Source organism: Amphiprion ocellaris, chromosome 21 (assembly GCF_022539595.1).
Source record: "Amphiprion ocellaris isolate individual 3 ecotype Okinawa chromosome 21, ASM2253959v1, whole genome shotgun sequence".
NCBI classification, from domain to species: domain Eukaryota; kingdom Metazoa; phylum Chordata; class Actinopteri; family Pomacentridae; genus Amphiprion; species Amphiprion ocellaris.
The window spans coordinates 906,948-931,465 of NC_072786.1; the positions used below are offsets into that span (position 1 = coordinate 906,948).

Genomic DNA, 24,518 nt, shown 5'->3' on the forward strand with positions numbered 1-24,518 from the left:
GAAGTTCAGAACGTTTAAATACTGGGATGGATTTTAAAGATTATTATGGTCTGGAAGGAAACGAAATTTTTTTTTTTAAAAAAAAAAGCTCTTTAATTTTGCTAGTGGCTGATTTAGAGAAAAATTGTCTTGATTTTTTTGTGGATTTTTTAAAATTTTATTTATGAAGAAATAGAAACAGTGAATAGCATGAAATCTACCTGTGGAACTGTACTTTAAAAAGACTTTTAATTAAATTGAAATATTTGTATTTTTTTATTTGGTTTACTACTTTATTTGATTTTTAAAAATCCCTAAAGAATAATAATAATAAACTTTGTTTTTATAGCACAGTTTAGTGTTTAACATAGAAGCAGGTTATCGGCATTTATAATTAAACTGTAAATAAATAAGTTTATTTTTAGAGTCCATTTAAACCTTTAAAGAGCTGAACATGTTATAAGATGAATATGAATAAGTAAATAAATAAATAAACAAACAAACAAACAAACAAATAAATAAATAACATCTCAAACAGTAAAGCAGAAAAACTGATTTAAAGAAATTGTAAAATATGACACCAAAAAAAGCAGAGACAAAAGAAAATACAGCGAAATATAATGAAAACAATCAGAAAACAACAAATATAATATGAAAACGTTTAAAATCCATTTTTAATTCTAAATAAATCCGAGTAAAATGTGAAGTTTAGGTCACATTTAGTCACATAAATGGAATATCTTTAAAAAAGCAAAGAGAAAATCTGATTTAAACTGTAAAACTGACTGACAGAAAAATAAAACGATTCCAAACTGGTCAAACAGGAAAAGAGAAAATGTGTGGTCTCCGTAAAGCAGCGGTTCTGCTGGATGGAACCGCTGAAGGTTCTCACTGATGTTGGTTCCTTCTAGAACTTCTGCTCCAACTCTACGGTTCTGAGGACTCGGACTTCCTGTCACTCCTGCAGCATCAGTGTGTTGTTCCCCTGTCCAGCAGGATTCAAAGCCACGCCTCAGTCTGCTGCCCACGACTGCAAGTAAGAAATACGACAACAACGACATAATAACACAACACAATAAAAACATAACAACACAACGCAACACTTTCAGGGTGCTATCACTGAGTGACACTAAAGGAGCAAATCGAGACAGAAAATGAAAAAAATGAGACTTAAAATAAACACAAAATTATTATTAATATCAGTTTATTTAAAAAGGGACCATGTACAATATTAAACATGTTTCCATTTGATGTATTGCACCAGAGTTAGCTTTAAGCTAATTTCCAATCTGCAGTCCCTTGGCAGGTCACAATAAAAACATCAAAACATTAAAATGTTGCAAAAAAAAGTACGTGACAGTGAAACAAAACATTACACACACACACTCTTAAAAGCACACGTACACACAGTCACACACAAATACCAATTAAAAAGACATTAATGGTTGCAGTTCTGAGTTCTTAAGCAAGTTTTCAGTTTGCTTTTAAAACTGCTGATAGAAGTACAGTTCTTAATGTCATCAGGCAGGACGATCCACTGAGTTGTAGAAAAATGACCAGAGACGTAAAACAACAAAAATTAGACACTTTTACTGTTATGCTATGCTATATGATGCTATGCTATGCTACACTATATGATGCAATGCTATGCTGTGCTGCACTATATGATGCTATGATATGCTATGCTATATGATGCTATGCTAAGCTATGCTATATGATGCTGTGCTAAGCTATACTATACTAGATGATGCTATGCTAAATTAAACTATGCTATATGATGCTATGTGATGCTACGCTATATGATACTATACTATGCTATACTATACTATATTATCTTACACTTTACTATATGATGCTATACTATGCTATGCTATGCTATATTATGCTATATATTACAATGCTGTACTATGATATGCTGTAGTATGTTATGCTATGCTACTCTATGCTACGCTATGCTATGCTATGCTACCCTACACTATATAACTTAAAAAACTCAGAGTTTTACACCAGACTTATTATTGGTTATTATTGGTTTATTTCTATGAGAGCAGATGTGATGGTGAAGGTTCAGTTTGGAAACTTTATGAATATTTACACTGAGCTGCTCTGCTGCAGGTACTACATCAAAACTCCCAGCATGCAACTGGCCCTCAGCGGCTGCTCCTTCGAGTGCTACAAGGAACAGGAAGTGCAGAGCTGCTGTCCAGGATACTGGGGTCCAGACTGCATGGGTCAGTACCAGAACATAGCAGAACATGTAGAACGTTCTGCTGCACCTCATCATCAATGACCTACAGCAGAGGGAACACTCAGGCTGTTTGTGCCTCTTTAAACCAATCACAGTCGACCTGGGTGGAGCTAATCAATATATTTACCACAAAATAGAGACAGGGAATGTTCTGGTGGAACATTTACACAGTGAGACAAAAACTGATAAATCAAAGGACAGAATCAGACCATTCTGTAAGATCATCCAGGTTTGTATTGTTGGTGGTAACACAGCAAATGTTAAGCTATGCTATGCTATACTATATTATGGTATGCTATGCTATGCTATACTATGTTGTGCTATGCTATATTATGGTATATTAAGCTTTACTACACCATTCTGTCCTATACCATGCTATGCTATGCTATATTATGCTTAACTATACGACCATCCAATACTATGCGATGCTATTCTATGCTATACTGTCCTTTGCTAAGCTATGCTATGCTATTCTAGATCATCCAGGTTTGTTGCATCACAGCGAGGTTTATATCATATAAGAACTAGATCAGAATTGTGTGGATTCATTTTTCTCTCCTGCATCAAATCATCAATTTAACCCTTTGAACTGATTTTTTTCACAGCAGTGTGTTCAAGATGATCAAATCCAAATTAGAATAGCGCTAAATGGAAACACATGGCGTGTTTTTTCCAATACGACTCATCAGACTGGAGAGCAGTAATGATATCAGGACAAAAAAAATGTTCTTCTTAGAGTCCGAACAGCTTTAATGATTGAGTAGCGTCAAGATTTATTTATCGCTAAACATCACAGAGGAAGCTGTTTTCTTCAGTTTCTGTTGTTGGGATGTACAGATAAAAACAAAAGCTTGTATTAAAGCAGCTCAATAATAACGAACAGCTGTCAGACTTGTGAAGGTTTTATTACAGTTACTTTATTTCACATGTCTGGTAGTTTTCTGTTACTTGTGCAGAAGTTCAAGGCTAGTTAGCATCTCCGTGTCTGAATATCAGAGCAGCAGATCAGCAGTTTATCAGGCAGCACAGAGGATCTTCTTCCTCCAGAACAAACTGCTGGAGGTTTCCAGGTGACCGGAGTCACCAGGATGCAGGAATCAGGACTTCCTTCCTCCCTGCAGAGTCGCAGTCAGCAGGACGCAAATCTGCTGACGGTCGCATGTGGAGCTGCACAGCCGGACAGAAAGCCGTCCGATCGAAGGCCTGGACGGCTTCCACATGTTCACAGAAAAACACCAAACAGAAGATAAGCAGATCTGAGAAAACACTGATTCATGCATCCATCATGCATTCACCAGCTCTGCTCTGTGCATTGAGCTGAATCTGAGGTTTTACAGCTGGGATCACGTTCTGAGGTTTTACAGCTGGGATCACGTTTTATTGCTGGTTTTGTAACTGAAGACTCCAGAAAACTGTCAGATTCTCAGTCATCCAGCTCATGAAAAGTCTTCAGTAGAAGCAGATGGACCTGTTCTTGGCTCTTAAAGTCCAGCGTAGTTATTCTAACCTGAATATCACCACCTTTGATGCCTTAAATCATCTCTCCCAGGCAGTTTCCCCACAATTCAAACCTCCACGCATGTATGTATAAGTTTCACCGCAATTACCATCTTCATTTAACCCTCCCCAGGTAGTTTTACAACAACTAATGCTTTGAGTAATTTCTCCCAAAGTAGTTTAACTCCCAAGGCAATTTGGCCAGAAGTAAAACCTTGATTCATGTGTCCCCAGAACAGTTTTATCTTTATTTAACTCTCCCCAGGTAGTTTTACCACCATTAGCACATTGTCAGATCCATCCCCAGGCAGTTTCACAACAATTCATGTCTTGAATTGTCCTTCTCCAGGCAGTTTTGACACAGTTGAAACCATGGTGCATCCGTCATCCAGCAATTTAACAACAACTCCCAGCTTGATTCATTCATTCAGGTAGTTTAATGTCCTTGCACAGCCTGATTCATCCCTCCCCTGGCAGGTTAATCTCCATCAGCACCTTGAGTCATCCTTCCCCATGTAGTTTTTCCACCATTAGTACCTTAAATCTTCATTCCCTGTGTAGTTTTATACAAATTTGCAACTTGAATGATGCCTTCTAATGCAGTTCTATCCCCTTTAGCACCCTGAGTCATCCCTCCCCAGGTAGTTTAATCACGTTTAACTGCACTGTTTCCCGTAGTTTGTTGGTTGAACATAATTTCATCAGAAGTTGCCAGAACTTAAAAAGATTGATACAGACTGTTAAACATGCTAACCATTTGTTGTTAGAGTGTAATAACGTAAAAATTACCCATCTAATATATCTGCAGCTGTTTGTTTGCTAAAGAGTAGAATGAAGGTTTACCAGGTCTAACTTTTGAAATGTTTCATGGTAGCTAATCTAGGTTCCTTTCTTAGTGAGATGTTCCTTTCACACCACTTTTCTACGTCTCATGCACTCATCAGGAAACAGTTTAGTTGTGTCGACACATATTTCTGGGAGGCTCGGTGTGCTAACAGTCAGCTCTGTGATGGAAACCAGCAGCTTCTACTGTAAACCAAAGTTCATGTGGATGTTCTGACAGGTCCTGATGGTTGGTTTGTTCAGGAAGACGAGGAGGAAACAGAAGTGAGGACACGACGAGATAAGAGAGAGATGAGAGGCAGGAAGGAAGAGGACGAATGGAGGGGGCAGGTTCCTCACAGAGAACCTAAAAACAACGCAGCAGCAACGTTCCGCTAACCGGCTCTCAATGTGTTTCAGAGTGTCCAGATCGGGCCGACAAACCCTGCAGTGGTAAAGGAGTCTGTTCTGAAGGACTGGGAGGCAACGGAACCTGCAGCTGCCAGGTGACATCACACCTGCTGACATCACACACCTGCTGACGTCACACACCTGCTGAGGTCACACAGCTGCTGACGTCACACAGCTGAACACATTACTACACACTTTTGTTTACAACTGGACACTAAATTAGCTTAGCTTGGAGACACATTTAGAAAGTTATTTAGAGACGTAAATAAATGAAGCAGAAATAAAAACTGAATAAAAGTCAGTATTTGTACCATATATACCTTCTAGGTTTCTTTAGAACTTGAACAGAACCCTAGAACCTTCTCTGCGACCCAACAAGTCAGTAGAATCCTCCTAATTGCCTAATTATAGACCCTCCAAGGTCATTACAGATGTGGATCGGAACCCTAGAACCTTCTTGTTGACCTTGAGAAACCAGTAGAACACCAGTAGAACGCCAGCTACTGAGCCAGTAAAATCCCCAAAAAAGAACCTTAGAACCTTTTAGGTTGCTTTAGAACTTGACCAGGACACTAGAACCTCTTTAATGACCCTTAAACTCAGTAGAAGCCTTGATAGGGCCCAATAATTTCCTAAAGGATCCATGGAACCTATTTTAGAACTTTGCCGGGTCCCTAGAATCTTCTCAACAATCTCTACAAACCAGTAGAACCATCATAATAGCATCTAGAACCACGAGCAGGACCAGCAGAATCTCCTGCAGGACCCATCTGTCTTTGTCTAGAACTTATCCAGAACACCTTCTCAGTTACCTCTACAAGCTGTTAGAACTCTTTGGAGAACTCTAGAACGTTAAGCGAGGTTGCACTCATGTTGTTTGTCTGTGGTTCAGGTGGGCTTTGCAGGAACCGCCTGTGAGGACTGTGCACCTGGTCGATACGGACCCACCTGCAGCTCAGGTAACTTCACATCTGTTACCTGTAACTAGTAGAACCACAACTGGTTCCAGCTGTTACAGGTGGGTTCTGACCCGTTTGTTCTTCTGTTCTGCAGTCTGCTTATGCGTCCACGGTCTGTGTGACTCTGGATTGACAGGTAACGGTCGATGCACCTGTTTCTCCGGATACAAAGGTCCCACCTGTGAACAAGGTGAGCTGTTACCTGCCCTGTTAGCCTTTACCTGAACAGGTAACTCCACCTGCTCTGTTTGTTTTTCTCTCTGTTACCTTTATACTTTATCTTCCTGATTCCGTTACCTGTTGTCTTCTTGCCTGTGAGGACACCTGTTTCAGTTACCTGTAGTGTCTTTCGTATCTGTTTCTGATTCCATTACCTGTCTGTAACACTTTGTTACCTGATATACCTATTGCTTGTTGTCACCTGTACTTATAATCTCACCTGATACCTGTATTGTTTGTTACCTGTACTATCTTACCTGTGTGTTGTACCTGTTTACCTTCACCTCAGTCCACTTCCTGCGACCTGCTTTGTTTTTTTGTATACCTGTCCAGGTTCTGTAACCTGTTGGTTGTTTCTTGTAGGGTTTTTGTCATTACCTGGTACCTGCACTGTTTGTGTTTGTTACCTGTCTTATTTTTTAACAGTTTTTATTACTTTTTTTGTTGCTGTTGCTTCTTACTTACAACTTTTTACCTCTACCTGTAATTCTTACCTGTTATCTTTTGGTTTGATCTTCTGGATTCTTTTACCTTCTTACCTGTAGTGTTACCTGCACGTTGTATCTCGTTTTCTGTTTCCATTACCTTTTACTTACATTACCTGGTCCTTGTTCCTCTTGGATGTTACTTGTTTCCTGCTTACCTGTTTCCTTCTCACCTGTTTCAGAGTCGCCTGCCTGTGCGGCTCTCAGCTGCCAGCAGAACTCTCGCTGTATGGAAGAAGCTCTGACCGGACAGCTGGTGTGTCAGTGTTTACCTGGATACCAGAAATCAGGAGATCAGTGTTTGTGTAAGTTTTTATTTGTTTGTCACGTTAAATGACTCTACAGCTGATTTTTGTTTTAAATGTGAAAGAAAAGTTTTGTTCCAACACTCAGATTTGGTTAAATCTGAATAAACGTTGAATTTCTTAGATTATTCCCGATCAGCTGCTAAGGTTAGGGACTGATTGGTCTAATGGGGCTTCTGGCGTAGCACATTGGGCTGGTAACCTGGCTTCTTGAATGGATAGTGTACCATCTGAGGTCGCTGGAGCTGGTATTTGGGCACCTGGTGTTGCTGGAGGACTTTGGGTTGGTGGGGGACTTTGGGCTTCTATGAGGGATTGGGCACCTTGGGTTGCTGGGAAATCTTGGGTTGCTGCGGTACCTATGGCACCTGGGGGACCTTGGGTTGCTGTGGTACCTATGGAGCCTGGGGGACCTTGGGTTGCTGCGGTACCTTTTGAACCTATAGGATCTTGGATTGCTGAGGGACTTTGGGTTGCAGGGGGACCTCGGGGAACTGCAGCACATGGGGTTGCTGGGGGTCCTTGGGCACCTGAGTTTGCTGGGGGATCATGGGCCACTGGGGCAACTGCGGCTCCTGGGTGACCTGGGGCGGTTGCTGCACTGGAACTTAAAGGAGATTTTAACCTGAAATGTGACTTTAAACTGCTGTCCTGTGTTCTGGTCAGCCATAAACCCATGTCTCCAGCGGGTCTGCCATGTCCAGGCCACCTGCGTCCACACCGGACCGAATCAGCACCAGTGCACCTGCAACCAGGGCTACAGTGGCGACGGACGGGTCTGCATGGCGGTGGATCCCTGTCAGACCAACCAGGGAGGCTGCGACGCCCGGTCGGCCCGCTGCGTCTACAACGGACCGGGGAAGGTGCGGTTCCAGCGAGCCAGAACCAGATCTGGATCAATGACAAGACCAGGATCAGTGCCAGGAACCAGATCAGGATTACAACAGCAGGCTAAATTAGCTTAGCAGCAGCAGATGTCCCATATTAAGACAGGTTTAGAAAGTTATTTACAGATGTAAAAAAATGAAGTGAAGGTAGATATTTATACTGTATAGACTGTCTTTCCTTAGAGCTTGAACAGAACCCTAGAACCTTCTAAGTGACCCGACAAATCAGTGTAATCCTCCAAAGGACTTAAATATTTCCCAAAGGATGTTTACATCCTATTAGGTTGTTACAGAAGTGGATCGGAACACTAGAACCTCCTTACTGACCTCTAGAAGCCAGTAGAATGCCAATTACTAGACCAGCAGAATATACTAAAATAACCTTGGAACCATTTAGGTTCATCTAGAACTTGACCAGGAACGTAGAACCTTCTCAATGGCCCTTAAACTCTGTATAACCCTTTATAGGGCCCAATAATTTCCAAAAGAACCAATAGAACCTCTTAAGTTGTTTTAAAATGTTACCGGGTCCTCAGAACCTTCTTAACAATTTCTAAAATCCAGTAAAACTCTCTAAATAGCATCTAGAACCACAATCACAGTCAGGATCAAGATGAGGATTAAGAACCAGACCAAGATCATAATCAGGGACAGGACCAGGATCAAGAACTTGAACATCATTTAGATCAGGAACCAGATCAGCATTGGGAACAGGACTGGGATCAGGAGCACAAACCAGATCAGGAACAGGATCAGGTTCAAGAGCAGGAGTGAGATCAAGATCAGGAACAAAAACCGGTTCTGTTTTCATCTGGTCTGTGTTCTCCGTTTGGTTATGTGTTTTCAGTCTGGTTCTATGTTCTCTGTCTGGTTCTGTGTTTTCATCTGGTTCTGTGTTCTCCATCTGGTTCTGTGTTCTCCGTCTGGTTCTGTGTTCTCCATCTGGTTCTGTGATAGCCGTCTGGTTCTGTGTTCTCCGTCTGGTTCTGTGTTCTCCGTCTGGTTCTGTGTTCTCCATCTGGTTCTGTGATAGCCGTCTGGTTCTGTGTTCTCCGTCTGGTTCTGTGTACTCCATCTGGTTCTGTGATAGCCGTCTGGTTCTGTTTTCAGTCTGGTTCTGTGTTCTCTGTGTGGTTCTGTTTCACTCTGGTTCTGTGTTTTCATCTGGTTCTGTGTTCAGTCTGGGTCTGTTTCACTCTGGTTCTGTGTTCTCTGTGTGGTTCTGTTTCAGTCCCACTGTGAGTGCCTCCCAGGCTTCGACTTGTTATCTAACGGAAGCTGCGTCCTCAAAGAATCCTGCAAACCGGATTCCTGCCACAAGAACGCCAACTGCAGCACTGTGAAACCCGGACGAGTGCAGTCAGTAATCTACCATTTTCTTTTCGGTCTCTGCTGAGTGTTCTGTGAGCCTTACAGAACCTGTTCTCACCTGTCGTTCTGCTCGTCAGGTGCACCTGTCTGCAGGGTTACCTTGGTAACGGTAAGGTGTGCTACGGGAACATCATGCAGCGTCTGATCGACCTGAACACGGAACCTGGAGGACAGTGGAGCGGTCAGCTGAGCAACGCCATCGCTCTGTTCGGTACCAGAACCGTTCATTCAGAGACGGAACTATGTCTGTTCTCTTCTACTGTTGTTCTTTTTTTGGAAGTAGAACAGTAGACTATGAAGCTACTTTTACTAAGGGTCACAATTTATGGTGCCTTAAGGAACCATTTTTTAATGGTTCTTGAAGGTACCAAACAGGTTCTTTTTTGTTTCTCTTTCTGTGCTTTCAGATTCTCTGTCGTGGCCTCTGCAGAACTTGGGTCCATTTACCATTTTTGTCCCGACCAATAAAGGCTTCAGGGGAACACCGGTGAGAACCAATGACCTGCTGACCAGGTTCTATCTTGGAACAGTTCTTTTCACAACACAAAATGCTGGTTTTAGATTTTAGGTTTCAGGTTTAAGGATTCTGGTTTCAGGTTTGAGGTCCCAGGTTCCAGATTTCAAGTTTAGGTTTCAGGTTTCAGGTTTGGAGTTTCTGGTTCCCAATTCCTGGTTTCAGGTTTCAGATTTCAAGTTTCTAGTTTTAAGTTTCAGATTTTCAGGTTTCCGGTTTCTGGTTTTTATTTTTCAGCTTCCAAGTTCCAGATTTTCAGATTTTAGGTTTGTAGTTTTTCAGGTTCCACATTCCAAGTTCCAGGTTTCAGGTTTCTGGTTACTAGTTTTTAAGTTTCATGTTTCAGGTTCCAGGTTCCGGGTTCCAGTTTTTATTTTTCAGGTTCCAAGTTCCAGATTATCAGATATCAGGTTTCTAGTTTTTCAGGTTCCAGGTGTTTCAGGTTCCAGGTTCCAGGTGTTTCAGGTTTCAGTTTCCAGGTTCCTGGTGTTTCAGGTTTCAGGTTCCAGGTATTTCAGGTTCCAGGTGTGTCAGGTTCCAGGTGTTTCAGGTTTCAGTTTCCAGGTTCCAGGTGTTTCAGGTTCCAGGTGTTTCAGATTCGAGGTGTTCCAGGTGTTTCGGTTTCCAGGTTCCAGGTGTTTCAGGTTCCAGGTGTTCCAGGTTCCAGGTGTTTCAGTTTCCAGGTTTCAGGTGTTTCAGGTTCCAGGTGTTTCAGTTTCCAGGTTCCAGGTGTTTCAGGTTCCAGGTATTTCAGGTTCAGGGTGTGTCAGGTTCCAGGTGTTTCAGTTTCCAGGTTCCAGGTGTTTCAGGTTCCAGGTGTTTCAGATTCGAGGTGTTCCAGGTGTTTCAGTTTCCAGGTTCCAGGTGTTTCAGGTTCCAGGTGTTCCAGGTTCCAGGTGTTTCAGTTTCCAGGTTTCAGGTGTTTCAGGTTCCAGGTGTTTCAGTTTCCAGGTTCCAGGTGTTTCATGTTCCAGGTGTTTCAGGTGCGACCTTTGTGTGTTTTCCAGGTGAGGACTCTGACGGCCGACGTGTCCAAAGCTAAATACTGCTGTAAGATGCACCTGGTTGCCGGGGTGATGCCTTTTGACACTCTGAAGACAACAGACGTCTTCTACACTCTGACAGGAAAATCGGCTGAGGTGGACACATCGGATGGGGTGAGACGGAACCTTCTTCTTCTGCAGAGTTAGAACAACAAACTTCATGACACGGAGAACTTCTTCTGGTTAAGGATTTGGGTTAGGACTGGTTTTAAGACTGGTTTTAGACTGATGTAGACTTAGTTTACAACTCATTCCTGAGCTCTGTTTTACCTGGTTTTATATTTTATTCTGAACTGGTCTTAAACTGGTTTTCGACTGGTTATAGGGCTGTTCTTTAAGTAGTTTTAAACAGTTTTCAGGATTGGTTTTAGGATCAAACTGGGTTATAATATCATTGGACCTGGTTTTGGACGTGTTCTATGTATGATTTAGACCCGTTTTAGGACTCAGTCCAAAACAATGTTTGGACTGATTTTAAACTTGGTTTTAGACTTGTGTTTAGGAAAGGGTTTCAGACACATTTTAGAACTAGTTCTGGTGGTGTTTTAGACCTGTAAGGAGCATTACTATGCACTGGTTTTATACAAGCTTTAGGACTGGTTTTAGACAAGGTGTAAGACTAGTCTTGAACTGATTTTAATCAGGTTTCAGGACTAGTTATGAACTGGTTTTAGACTAGATTCTAGATTTTAGGACTAGTTTTAGACCAAGTTTTGGACTGGTCTTGGATTGGTTTTAGACAGAGGTTAGGCCTGGGTGTGAACTGGATTATGACAGGTATAAGGACAGACCTTGAACCAGTATTTAGAAAAGTTTGAACTTGTTTTAGATGTTTTAGATTGGTTTTGGACTAGAGAGGACTGAGATTTTCCAGGTTTCAGGACTAGTTTTGAACTGGTTTTAGACTATATTCTAGATGTAACTGCCACATTTTCATCTCTCTGTATTTTCTGTGTATTTTGATGTTATTATTGTTTAACACCACTAGAGGGCGCTGTGGCGCTAGAGTAAGCCTTTGTATGCTGAGTAAGAGGTTAATGGCACCAGAAGAAGTGATCTCTGCGAGAGAAGAAGAAGCATGAAAAAAGCTAAGACAAAAGGTTAAAAATTTAAGAAGGTTTAACATAAATAATAAGAAAGAAGAAAACCCAGACTAATTCCTCTCTCGGTACTCAGCCAACGAGGTGTTTTGTCTTTTATTTTGTAGTAGTTTTATTTTGCCAATTGTCTTTATTTTCTTTAAGCTAATTGTTGTCTCATCTGTGTTTTTTAGTTTTCACTGTGCTATTTATGAATCTGTGGATTCAATAAATTCATCGGTTTGAGAAAGCCACTTGTGTCTGTTGGTACCTGGAGGAATTATACTAGATATTAGGACTAGCTTTAGAAAAAGTTTTGGACTGGTCTTGGATTGGTTGTAGACAAGTCTTAGGACTGGTCTTGAACTGGTTTTATGAAAGGTTTTAACTTGTTTAAGATGTTTTAGATTGGTTTTGGACTGGATGTGATGTAGATTATTCCAGGTTTCAGGGGTCTTAAGAGTTACAAAAAGCTTCTGAGATCCCCAAGGACAACAAATACTTGACATTCAGAGCTGATAATAAAATGTCAGAAAATGTTTCATCTGAAACCTTTAGTGTGTTTAAATATCAGCTCAGATCAACTCCAGATGTCTGACGGCTGGTCGGCGGTTCGTCATCAGATGGAATTTGAGAGACTTTTCCACCAACGTTTCGTCTTTTTGTTTCCCTCCAGTTCTCTCAAACCAAAATCCGTATCCATGGCAGCAGAAGGAAAGGTCTGATTGTCCAGTCCGACATGGTGGCATCCAACGGGATGATCCACGTCATCAGTAGGCTGATGGACAGCGTGTCGGCCACCGTGGAGAGCAACCCAGAGGTGATCAGATACCCACATTCATTGATTGAATGATTCAGTGATTGATTGATTCAGTGACTGACTGACTGACTGATTGATTCAGTGACTGACTGACTGACTAACTGACTGACTCAGTGATTGATTGATTGATTGACTGACTGATTGATTGATTCAGTGATTGATTGATTCAGTAATTGATCTCATCAGTACTTTAACACTTAGATGTTTTCTGCAGGAGAACCTGATGAAGATCATCTCCAACTATGGAAAGTTTGACAAGTTCAAGTCCTTATTAGAGGTGAAGTCTGCTGTCTTTTTTTTTTTTTAATAGTTCTGCATGAAAGTTTTGGACTGCTTTAGGTTTTAGACTAGATTTAGGACTGCTCTTAGACATTGGTTTGGACTGTTCTTTAACTTGGCTTCTAACTTGTTTGGAACTGGTTTTGCATTGAGCTGCTTTAGGACCGGTTGTGAGCTGGTTTTGCATTTGGTTTGTGACTGTTTAGATCTTGTTTTGAACCTGGTTTAGACATGTTTTTAGTGTTGGTTTAGACTAGTTTTAAGATTTAATTCAATTTTATTTATATAGTGCCAATTACAGTTCAAATTATCTCAAAACACTTTACAGAACCCATATGCCTGATCCCAAGAGCAAGCCCTAAGCCTTAAGACTGTTTTTATAATTGGTTTAGGACTAAATTTGGACTAGATTTAGGACTGCTTTTAGACATTGGTTCAGACTGGTTGTCTTGGACTGATTTTAATACTGGTTTTGGGCTGGATTTGAACTGATGAAACTTGTTTTACATGCAGTTTTGGAGCTGCTTTAGAACTGGTTTTGACTCATTTTAGACTTGGTTTAGGACTGGTTTTAGACTAGTTTAAGAAACTATTTTGGACTGGTTTCGGAAAAGGTTCAGGACTAATTTTAGGAGTGGCTTTACACTAGATTTAGGCTTGCTTTAAGACATTGGTTTAGACAGTTTCTAGGCTTTGGACTAGTCATTAGACTGTTTTTGGGCTTGTTTTTGGACTGGTTTTGGATGTGGTTTGGGACTACAATTGGGACTGATTTTTGACTTGGTTTTGACCTTTTTAAACTTGTTTTAGACTCAGACCAGAGATCAGGTTTCTTGGATTTTCAGTCTGTCTAGACTCCTCGTTCTTCTGGTTCTTTATGACTGGTTGTGTGTTTGGGGTTTTCGTTCTGCTGCAGGATCAAACGCCTTCTGATGGTGATGCTGAAGGATATGAATTTAGGAACTGTACATGTTCCATTAGTATCAATCTGAAGACAACTCTGGGAAACACATTTATTTATCATTACATATCAAACATATATAACTCCATCTAAAGGAGAACCTTTGTAAATTGGGAGTTAACTGATGTTTCTTCTGCAGAAAACGAAGCTGGATTCCATCATGGACCTTCCTGGACCGATCACCGTCTTCGCTCCAAGCAGTTCAGCGTTTGATGGGATGCTGGAGGGATATCTGCAGTACCTCAGCAGTGATGAAGTAAACACAACTCAACACCTAAACACATACAAAGCAAACAGGACTCTTCCATCTGATCAATAACTCCTCCAAACTGATCAGTTGTTCTTCATTCTGACTCTTCAGGGTCACAACAAACTGGTGGAGCTGCTCAGGAACCACATCGTCCCGTCCACCTCGGTGAGTACCAACTTCTGCTCATCACTGCGTTCATTTATTAGTTCTTCTTCTGATCTTTAATGTTCCTGGTGTGAAGCTGGAGGTCTACAACGCCGTGTCCAGCCCCAGGATCTCCACCATGGCCAACCAGGTTCTCACCATCAACGTCACGCAGAACGTAAGAAAGAAATCTGTTATTCCTATCATCCATCCACCCATCGTCCATCCGTCCGTCCCATCCATCCATCATCCATCCATCCACCCATCCATACATCTGTCATTCATCTGTCCGTCCATCCATCCATCCACACATCGTCCGTCCGTCCAGCCGTCCGTCCCATCCATCCGTCTATCCATCATCCATCCATCAATCCATCCATCCATCCATCCATCCATCATCCATCAGAATCAGGCTCTAGACTGGTCTTGGCTGGTTTTAGACTGGTTTAGGATGTTTTTGGACTGGTTTGAGACTTGTTTTAGGACTGGTACAGATGGATCCTAGACTGTTTTTGTTTTTGTTTTTTTAGCACTGCTTTTAAACCAATAACAGACAGATTTTGGGTCTGTTTCAGACTGGCTTTACACTGGTTTTGGATGGTATTTAGGACTAGTTCTGAACTGCTTTTACACTGGTTTTGAACGCATTTTAGGATTTGTCTTCAGCTGGTTATATACTGGTTATATACTGGTTTTAGGACTAGTTATAGGACTGGTTAGGATGGGTTTTAATCTGAGTTTGGACTAGTTTTGAACTGGTTTTAGGACTGATTTTGAACCTATAAAAGACTGATTTTAGGACTGGATTTAAGCTTGGTTTTTGACAGATTGTGGATGCTATTTTGGACTAGTTTTGAACTGGTTTTAAGACTGGTCTTCAAGTGATTATAGACTGGTTTTAGGACTAGTTCTAGGACTGGTTCTGTTTTAGTTTTGAATTGTTTTTAGGGGTGATTTTGGACCAATAATAGACTGATTTTAGATTTGGGAAAATGTTTTTATCCGAGTCTTGAACTGGTTGACTTGCTTAGAGCTGATTTAGGACTGATTTTAAACTGACTGTGGATGTTATTTAGGACTGGTTTTAATTTTGGGCCGGTTTTAAGACATTATTTTGGACTCACTTTATACAAGTCTTACGACTGGTTTTAAACTGGTTCAAGATTGGTTTTGTTTTTTCAAGTTTTATCAATCAATCAATTAATCAATCTTTATTGGTCATTGCACATTTTCCTATACAACGAAATTTCATTTGAGCTGCCCTGCCAATGACAGCTCCGGCTGCTGCGCAGTGCTGCGCGCACCTTTCTTGAGGAAAAAAAGAAAAAGGACACGTTGGGATCTGGGTAGGGATAGCAGAGGGTAAAAGAAAAAAAAAGGCTCGTTGTACCAAATGAAACGTCCAATGTTGGGAAATTCAATTTGAGAAGGAACCTAAAAAAACAAACCCGCAAACAGACAAAGCATGACGTTAGACAAGGATAGTTGGGATAAGGATGTGGGGTGGTGGAGGGGGGAGCACCGCACAGTTAGCCGGTTCCTGTGCAGGTGCATGGATTCCTGGCTCCTGTGTATAGTGAGGAAAGCTTGTGGAGGCGGGGGGGAGGGGGTTATGGACATGTGTGTGAATGTTTAGCTCAGTCCTCAGTTCATGAGTCCGAATGTTTGTGTATGCGTGTAGCCCATCTTCTTCCGTCTCAGACCTCCGGTGTCTCAGTTCGCGAGGGTGGGAGCGCGATAACACAGCAAGGTTGCTATGGAGATGTCCTCGGTTGACCCGGTCCAAAAGTCAACAGGTGTCCTTGGGAAAGTGGGGGGGGGTAGGAGAGCTATCTCTTGGCCATGAAACTTCCAGAGGAGTTTGTTATTGTTCCAGGGGCGCCAGAATGTAATCAGTTATTCTCATGTTTGGGCGGGAGAGAAGTAATTTCACCTTCCCCCTACTGCTCTCAACAATTTTAGACCTCAGCTGTAGCGATTCTCACCCTGATGGCTTCCAATCTGCGACTCAAATCAACAGTCACACCAAGCAAATTGTTCATCTTACGATTGAGTTCGTCATACCGAGCATCGGCAGCCGTGATCCGATCGTTTGCATAGACCAGCAGAGTTTGGACGTCGTTTCTGTCTGCGGTCTTCCTGATTTTCCAGAAGCTCAGGCCAGTGAACAAGCCAATTATCAGCAGGCCTGTCATCATAAATCCAAATATATAAACATCTTCCACGTCCTCCACGGACAGGGGTGCCAGGCACATGATCCCCTTCCACTTCCCCCAGGCGTCGATCACGTAACCAGAGGCGAAACTCCCATCTGGACAGGTAGGCTCCCCTAGGCCTGTGCTCTTTGTGGCGACAATCTTGTCAATTGCATTGAGAGACCAGTTAATCAATTCCATGATCGGTGTTTCAGAATCAGAATCAGAATCAGAATGAGTTTTATTGCCATTGTTCATGAGGTTCACAAACGAGGAATTTTACTCGGTGCAATGTTGCTACATTAAACATTTAACAAATAGTAGAGATAAAAATAAAGTAAATACTATAATAAAAGCTAACATCTATATTGAAGATAAAAATAAAGTAAATACTATAATAAAAAAAGGTCCAGTGCCAAGCGATCACTCCAAGTCAGACAGACGAGACGAAGACGAAGAAATGCAGCAAGCAGGGAGACATGAGGGTAGGGAGGGAGGAACAGAGATAGCGGAGCAAGGAAAAGTGCGACCGCCTCCTACAAGAGCTGAGAGCAGAGTTTAGGGGTCATTTAAAATTGGTATTAGATGAGTTTTAGAACTGGTTTTTGAAAAGTTTCAGGACAGGTTTTGAACTAAGTATAGTCTTGTTTTGGACTGGTTTTACACTGGTCTTATACTGGTTTTACAGTGTTTTTGACAAACCTTTGCACCAAACCAGCTCCATCCCTCCAGACTTTGTGTCTTCAGAGTCCTGTGGTCAGTGACCTGCAGGTGTTTCTACCTGAACATGTCCCGATTCTCCGTTCAGGGTCAGATCCTGGTGAACGGGGCGGCGGTGATGGAGGCGGCGGTGGAGGCTAAAAATGGCCGCCTGTACGTGATGGATGGCGTGTTGATTCCGCCCTCCATCGAACCCGTGCTGCCACACAGGTGTGACGTCACCGAGACCAAGATCGTCCAGGTGAGAAAGTCAGAGTTTACTGCTTCAGTCGATTAGTCCTTTTTCTATCTGTTGAACTCATTTCAGACTAAGTTTGAGTCTCTTTCTGACAACTAATTATTCAATAATTTAATTATTTTACCACTTTGTGTTATAGTTGATCAGCGTTTCATTCATGAGTCATTTCAGAAAAAAACTGGATTATTTCTTTGTCAATTTGAGGCATTTAAAAAAAAAAAAGATTCACTGATTTGGGTAGTTTTTCAATTTTATTCCAGTGGTTTTTAAACTTCTATTCAAATGTTTTTTTAAATAATCAATCTGTCATTCAGTTGAGTAATTTTTTAAATGTATTTGTTTATTTCTTTATAAATTTGAGGCATTTTCTATTAATTTTAGTGTATTTTTTTAGTTCATTTCAGCGTTTAATTTTATTTAAGTGATTTTTTAAAATATTGATTGACTTTTCATTGTAAGTATTTTCTATTGATATGAGCCATTTTTACATCAGTTTATTGAGTTTTTTAAACTGATTTCAGGGATTTTTACAATTTTTTTTTTCGTTCGAGTGATTTAAAAAAATATATTTGATTTCATTGAGTGATTTCTTCCTACATGAAACCTGGATTAAATGTTCCAGCTTATGGAACTGATGCTTTTCTTTGGCATCAGTTAAGGATTTCACACATTTAAGTCCATGTTTTCAGAAGAACTGACTGCAGCGTTTCTCATTTACAGCCTTGATTTTTATTTGTGGTTTAGCTTCTCCTCAAAGTGTTTGTTGGATGTTTGAACCTGACGCTTGTTTCCAGGGTGACTGTGTGAGCTGCTCTAAACCGACTTTGGATCAGTGTTTGTCTGGAGTTTATACGGTAAGAATCTGGTTTTAAATCTCTTCCGTCCACATCTTGACTCTGGATCAGAAGCGATTTAACGCTCCGCCTCTGTTGACCAGGGAACCTCCATCTTTGGATGTGTTCGCAGCCTCACCGTCCAAACTGGACCTGGACTGCTTAGAATCCCAGTGAAAGGCTGCATGCCCAACTGCAACCAGACCACAACGGTACGAAATACTGCCGGGTTTAGACTGGGTTTAGACTGGTTTTCCACCTCGCTTTGGATTAACTTAGGACTGGTTTTGACCTTGTTTTAGATCTGGTTTTGGACTGTTGTAGGTTTAGTTTTTGAACTGGATTGTGAACAGGTTTTTGGACTAGTTTTAGACTTGGTTTGTTGACTACCTTAGGACGGGTTCTGGACTGGTTATTGGACTAGTTTTAGACTTGGTTTGTTGACTACTTTAGGACCGGTTCTGGACTGATTTTTGCACCGATTTTTATAGTCGTTTTGAGCTCATTTTAGACTGGTTTTGAACTGGTTTTCAACAGTTTATGATTTAGTTTTTGAACTGGTTTATGAACAGGTTCTAGACTGGTTTTACACCGGTTTTTGGGCTGGGTTTGAGCTCATTTTAGACAGGTTTTGAACCGGTTTTAGACTGTTTTTTAACTGTTTTTTAATCAGTATTAGATTTGGTTTGATGACTAGTTTAGAACTAGTTTTAGATTTGGTTCAGGAGGGGTTTTGGACAGGATTCAGACTCAGTTTGAACTAACTTGGACTGTTTTAGGTTTCGTTTTTGGACTGGTTTAGAACTGGTTTTGGATTGCTTTTAGATTTGGTTGTTGAACAGTTTTTTAGCTGGTAATAGACTCAATATTCCAAACTAATTTACTCTGTGTTTACCTATGTTTACCCTTGTTTACCTGTGTGTACCTGTGTTTACTTGTGTGTATCCGTGTTTACCTGTGTTTTCCTGTGTTTTCCTGTTTCCTATGTTTACCTGTGCTTCCTGTGTTTACCTGTGTTTACCTGTGTTTACCTGTGTTTACTTGTGTTTACCTGTGTGTGCTCAGACTGCAGCTTGTTGTAAAGGTTTCTATGGTCCAGACTGCCGACCCTGTCCAGGTGGATACCAGACTTCCTGTTCCGGACATGGCCAGGTGAGCTTCAGCATTTCATCAGGTTCCATTCTCTGAAATGCGACTTGAAATTTTAGATAATATGAAGTTGCTGCAGCTTTATCAACTTTAATGGTTCATCTAAACCAGTAAATTAGATTTTTTTTATTTATTAATTGGTAGAAATAGATGCATTTAAAGACTTTTTGGACTGTGCAGTAAAATGTTAGATCTGTTTATGTCTGTATTCCTGTGATTGTTTTCATGTCAGTGTTTGGACGGGATCGAAGGAAACGGAACGTGTATCTGTGAAGCCAACTTCCGAGGTTCTCGCTGTCAGTACTGTTCCTCCCCCAACAAGTACGGACCAAACTGTGACAGAAGTGAGTCTGAGTTGCGTTTGTGATGTCACACAGGTGTGTCTGTGATGTCATGACAATGTAACTGTAAAACTTGACCTGTTTGTCCTCAGCCTGGGTTTAGACCAGTTTAAAACTGGTTTTAGACTTAGTGTTTGAACTGGTTTAAATTGGTTTTAGACTTAGTGTTTGAACTGGTTTAGAACTGGTTTTATACTTAGATTTAGGACAGGTTTAATTCAATTCAATTCAATTAAATTTTATTTATATAGCGCCAATTACAGTCAAATTGTCTCAAGACGCTTTACAGAACCCATATGCCTGACCCCCCAGAGCAAGCCAAAAGGCGACAGTGGCAAGGAAAACACCCTTTTAACAGGGAAAAAAAACCTCGAGCAGAACCCGGCTCTAATGTGGGGGGAACCATCTGCTGCTGGCCGGACGGGTTGAGAGGGACAGAAGAGATAGAGAGGTAGAGATAGAGAGGTAGAGATAGAGGGTTACAGTTGGTGGGAGAATCACCACAGATCTGAAGCATCTAGCTCTGAGATCAGGGACACTCAGAGAAAGGACACAGGGAGAAACAGAGTGAGTGTAATGCAATAATGGAACATATATTTATGGTATACCATCGTATATGATGGTAGATAGAGAAGGGCTCAGTGCATCCAGAGAGGTCCTCCAGCAGTCTAGGCCTGTAGCAGCAGAACTAGGGGCAGAACTAAGGGACGTCCAAGAGGAAGAGTCCAGCTGACCCCCTCAGGGTCCCCCAGTCAGTCCTAACTATAAGATTTGTCAAAAAGGAAGGTTTTAAGCCTGGTCTTAAAAATAGAGAGGGTGTCCACCTCCAGAACCCAAACTGGGAGCTGGTTCCACAGGAGAGGAGCTGATAACTGAAGGCTCTGCCTCCCATTCTACTTTTAGAGATTCTAGGAACAACAAGTAAGCCTGCAGTCTGAGAGCGAAGAGTTCTGCTAGGATAATATGGTACTATCAGGTCTTTAAGATATGATGGAGATTGGTTGTTAAGAGCTTTATATGTCAGAAGAAGGATTGAATTCTATTCTAGATTTAACAGGAAGCCAATGAAGAGAAACCAGCATAGGAGAAATGTGATCTCTCTTGCTAACTCCCGTCAGTACTCTGGCTGCAGCGTTTTGGATCAGCTGTAGATGTTTCAGAGAGCTATTGGGACAACCTGATAATAAGGAATTACAGTAGTCAAGCCTAGAAGTAACAAATGCATGGACTAGTTTTTCTGCATCACTCTGAGACAGGATATAGAAGTTTAGAACTGGTTTAGCCTTGGTCTTGGACTGGTTTTAGACTTCGTTTTAGGACTGGTTTCAGACCAAGTTGTGAACTAAATTAGGATTGGTTTGAACTGGGTCGGTTCTGTTTCTCCAACAAATGGAGCTTAGTCAGGTTTTGTGATGTCACGACGATGTAACTATGAGGTCACCTGTGTTTCCTCAGCGTGTCCCTGCATCCACGGTCAGTGTGAGAACCATCCGGACTCCGACGGTCGCTGTAAACCGGACTCCTGCCTGCCGCGATTCACCGGTCGGTTCTGCGAACGATCAACGGCGTTCTGCGGCATCGTCAGTCAGTTCTGCCACGCCCACGCCGAGTGCCTGTTCGACCAGGGATTCTTCAGGTGCGTTTACCTGCAGGGGGTTTACCTGGATGGTATGGTTCACAGGAAGAACCAGGTATCAGGTTGACAGACTTAAACTGAGCACAATTTTTAAGTTTCAAGATGTTTTGGACAAATTTTAGGTCATTTTGACAAGTTTTGAGTCATTCTGGACACTTTTTGGATAATTTTGGACAAATTTCAAGTCACACTAGACAAACTTTTGTAATTTTGCACAGGTTTCGAGCCATTTTGGACAAATTTTAAGTCTATATGGGAAAATTTTATATAATTTTAGACACATTTAAAGTAGTTTTAAACATTTTTTCATTCATTTTGGTCAGTTAAGTCAATGTTGACAAGTTTTGGGTCATAGTGAGCCAATGTTGATTCTTTGCGGTCTGATTTTAAGGCACTTTGGACAAGTTTTGAGTCGATTTGGTCAAAGTATGAGACATTTTAGAAAATTTTCAAGATGTTATTGGAAACTTTAGGGCATTTTTGACGCATTCCGAGTCATTTTGGACAAATTTTTAATAATGTTTGACAACTTTTGAGTCATTTTGGACAAATTTTTAGACATTTTGGACAGGTTTTGAGATGTTTTGGAGACTTTCAGGTAATTTTTGACACATTTCGAGTCATTTTGGAATTATTTTAAGTAATATTTGACAAGTTTGGAGTCCTTTTGGATACATTTTGGGTCACTTGGGACAGATTTTAATACATTTTTGTATTTAATCCCGGACGAGACCCCAGCATATCACCATCCTGACTCAAAGGCAACAAAGAGGGAAAAATAAAGCAGAACAAACTACATTTTACATTTACACGACAAGCAGACCCTTTTCTTTATCTTTCAGTTGTGTCTGTAAACCTGGTTTCCAAGGCGACGGTATCACCTGTGTGGAGATGGACCCTTGTGCTCCGCCCCTCAGAGGCGGCTGCAGTGTCAACGTAAGAAGTTTAATATTTAATTTTTCTGAGTAACTGGGTGTTTTCTGAGCCGTTTGCTGCCCCCTGCAGGCCAAATGCATAAAGACCGGCCCAGGTAAACACACTTGTCAGTGTCTGACCGGATGGAAGCCAGACGGAGACGAGTGTCAGCCAATCAACAACTGCGACGGTCCGAACAGAGGAGGTTGCCACGACAATGCCACCTGTATCTACGTAGGACCGGGACAGGTAACCTCCAGACAGGTGTTTTCTAAAAAATAAATAAATTTAACAGAAAAATTATTCCAATAATTCAGAGATTACATTTAGGAAACACTTTAAAATAATTTATAAAAGTAAAATTTATTTTAAAATATTACTAAATCGGGCTGCACAGTGTCGTAGTGGTTAGCACTTTCCCATTGCAGCGAGAAGATCCCTGGTTCGCGTCCCGGCTTTCCCGGGATCTTTCTACATGGAGTTTGCATGTTCTCCCTGTGCATGCGTGGGTTTTCTCCGGGTACTCCGGCTTCCTCCCACAGTCCAAAAATATGCTGAGGTTAATTGATCATTCTAAATTGCCCGTAGGTGTGAATGTGAGAGTGATTGTTTGTCTCTGTATGTAGCCCTGTGACAGACTGGTGACCTGTCTAGGGTGTCCCCTGCCTTCACCTGAGTCAGCTGGGATAGACTCCAGCCCCCCATGACCCTAATGAGGATTAAGTGGTGTATAGATAATGGATGGATGGATATTACTAAATCAAATGACAAGTTGTTTATTTATTTATTCTTTTAAAATGATGAATTCTATTTTAAAAATGACTCAAATTTCTGAAAAAATACTGAAAATAATTTTTTAAATGAGTCATTTGAATGGAAATTAAATTAATTAAATAACACATTGCACAAATTGATAGAAAAATCTAATAATTAAGGAATACATTTTTTTAAATGCCTTAAATTTGTTTATTTTATTTCTGCCCCTAAAGTTTCAATTTTTTTTGTTATTTTACGTTTGTTTTGTTTTTATCCTTTTTTTAATCTTCAATGCAGCCTAAATGAAAAGTGCATTACAAATAAAATTTACTACTTTATTGTTTATTATTATTTTTTGTTGATTGTTTAATTTAAAAAAAATAGTCATATTATTTTTTTAAATTACTAATTTGAATAAAAATGCATTTAATTCGATAAAATACTTCACAAATTAATAGAAAAATATGTAATCAATGAAAAAATTAACAAATTAGGTTATAAAAATGCCGTGAATAATTCTCAAATTGATTTTTAAAAATGACAGTTGAATTAAATAAAATATTACACAATTGTTAGGAAAAAAATATTCACATCAAGATAATTAAGAAATAAATGTTTATGAACACTTTAAATGAATTCACACGTCCTGCAGCTCTGAGGAAGGCGTTACTTTGATAAAACATGATAATTTTACGGACTTTCAAAATTTTGCTGCGTATATTTTTGATCAGTTTCTGTTCTTGTTGCAGGGTTTCCGCTACATTTATTCTGCAGTGGTGACCCGCCACTGCTAAAATCCCAGCGCTGCTCCTTTAAATTACATTTTGTTTTTTTAATCGTCGCTAATACACCACCACCGAGGGGCGGGGCAGAGTGGAACAGAACAGAGCGGGGAGCCTGCCGCCGCTGCAGGAAAAAATCCTAGAGGAAACACTGTGTTGTGATTCTTTCATGTTTCTGTGAATCCCCAGAGCGACTGCAGCTGTAAATCTGGTTATAAAGGCGACGGTCACGACTGTGAAGCTGTGAATCAGTGTGTGATGGAGAACGGAGGATGCCACTACCTGGTGGGTTTATTATATATAACATTTAATATATCCTATAAAATAATACACTACCTGGTGGGTTCAGAACTTTAGAATAAGATAAGATAATCTTATCTTAAGGAGAACGTCCCCTGGAGAAAGTTCTAGAGTAGACCTACCGACAACTGGAGAAAGTTCTAGAGTAGACCTACCGACGCCTGGAGAGAGTTCTAGAGTAGACCTACCGACACCTGGAGAGAGTTCTAGAGTAGACCTACCGACGCCTGGAGAAAGTTCTAGACTAGACCTACCGACACCTGGAGAAAGTTCTAGAGTAGACCTACCGACACGTGGAGAAAGTTCTAGAGTAGACCTACCGACACGTGGAGAAAGTTCTAGAGTAGACCTACCAACAGCTGGAGAAAGTTCTAGAGTAG

The 24,518-nt window shown here is 40.9% G+C and overlaps 1 protein-coding gene across 2 annotated transcripts in view; it reads left to right on the top strand.

Annotated features, from left to right (window-relative positions):
- stab2 (stabilin 2) overlaps positions 1 to 24,518 on the top strand; it is a 59,392-nt gene that overhangs the window by 2,310 nt on the left and 32,564 nt on the right. For both annotated transcript variants that reach the window (XM_023294606.3, XM_023294605.3), the window contains exons 2-26: positions 891 to 1,015; positions 2,095 to 2,210; positions 4,967 to 5,052; positions 5,850 to 5,916; positions 6,011 to 6,106; positions 6,803 to 6,925; positions 7,592 to 7,788; positions 9,044 to 9,171; positions 9,261 to 9,394; positions 9,591 to 9,670; positions 10,705 to 10,854; positions 12,496 to 12,639; positions 12,854 to 12,916; positions 14,019 to 14,135; positions 14,241 to 14,294; positions 14,371 to 14,451; positions 17,277 to 17,429; positions 18,221 to 18,280; positions 18,364 to 18,471; positions 19,325 to 19,411; positions 19,641 to 19,752; positions 21,205 to 21,385; positions 22,228 to 22,321; positions 22,391 to 22,549; positions 24,028 to 24,123. In XM_023294606.3, coding sequence (XP_023150374.1) covers positions 2,117 to 2,210; positions 4,967 to 5,052; positions 5,850 to 5,916; positions 6,011 to 6,106; positions 6,803 to 6,925; positions 7,592 to 7,788; positions 9,044 to 9,171; positions 9,261 to 9,394; positions 9,591 to 9,670; positions 10,705 to 10,854; positions 12,496 to 12,639; positions 12,854 to 12,916; positions 14,019 to 14,135; positions 14,241 to 14,294; positions 14,371 to 14,451; positions 17,277 to 17,429; positions 18,221 to 18,280; positions 18,364 to 18,471; positions 19,325 to 19,411; positions 19,641 to 19,752; positions 21,205 to 21,385; positions 22,228 to 22,321; positions 22,391 to 22,549; positions 24,028 to 24,123 — 2,664 coding nt within the window. In that variant the 5' untranslated portion in view covers positions 891 to 1,015; positions 2,095 to 2,116. The remainder of the gene's footprint in view (positions 1 to 890; positions 1,016 to 2,094; positions 2,211 to 4,966; positions 5,053 to 5,849; positions 5,917 to 6,010; positions 6,107 to 6,802; positions 6,926 to 7,591; positions 7,789 to 9,043; positions 9,172 to 9,260; positions 9,395 to 9,590; positions 9,671 to 10,704; positions 10,855 to 12,495; positions 12,640 to 12,853; positions 12,917 to 14,018; positions 14,136 to 14,240; positions 14,295 to 14,370; positions 14,452 to 17,276; positions 17,430 to 18,220; positions 18,281 to 18,363; positions 18,472 to 19,324; positions 19,412 to 19,640; positions 19,753 to 21,204; positions 21,386 to 22,227; positions 22,322 to 22,390; positions 22,550 to 24,027; positions 24,124 to 24,518) is intronic.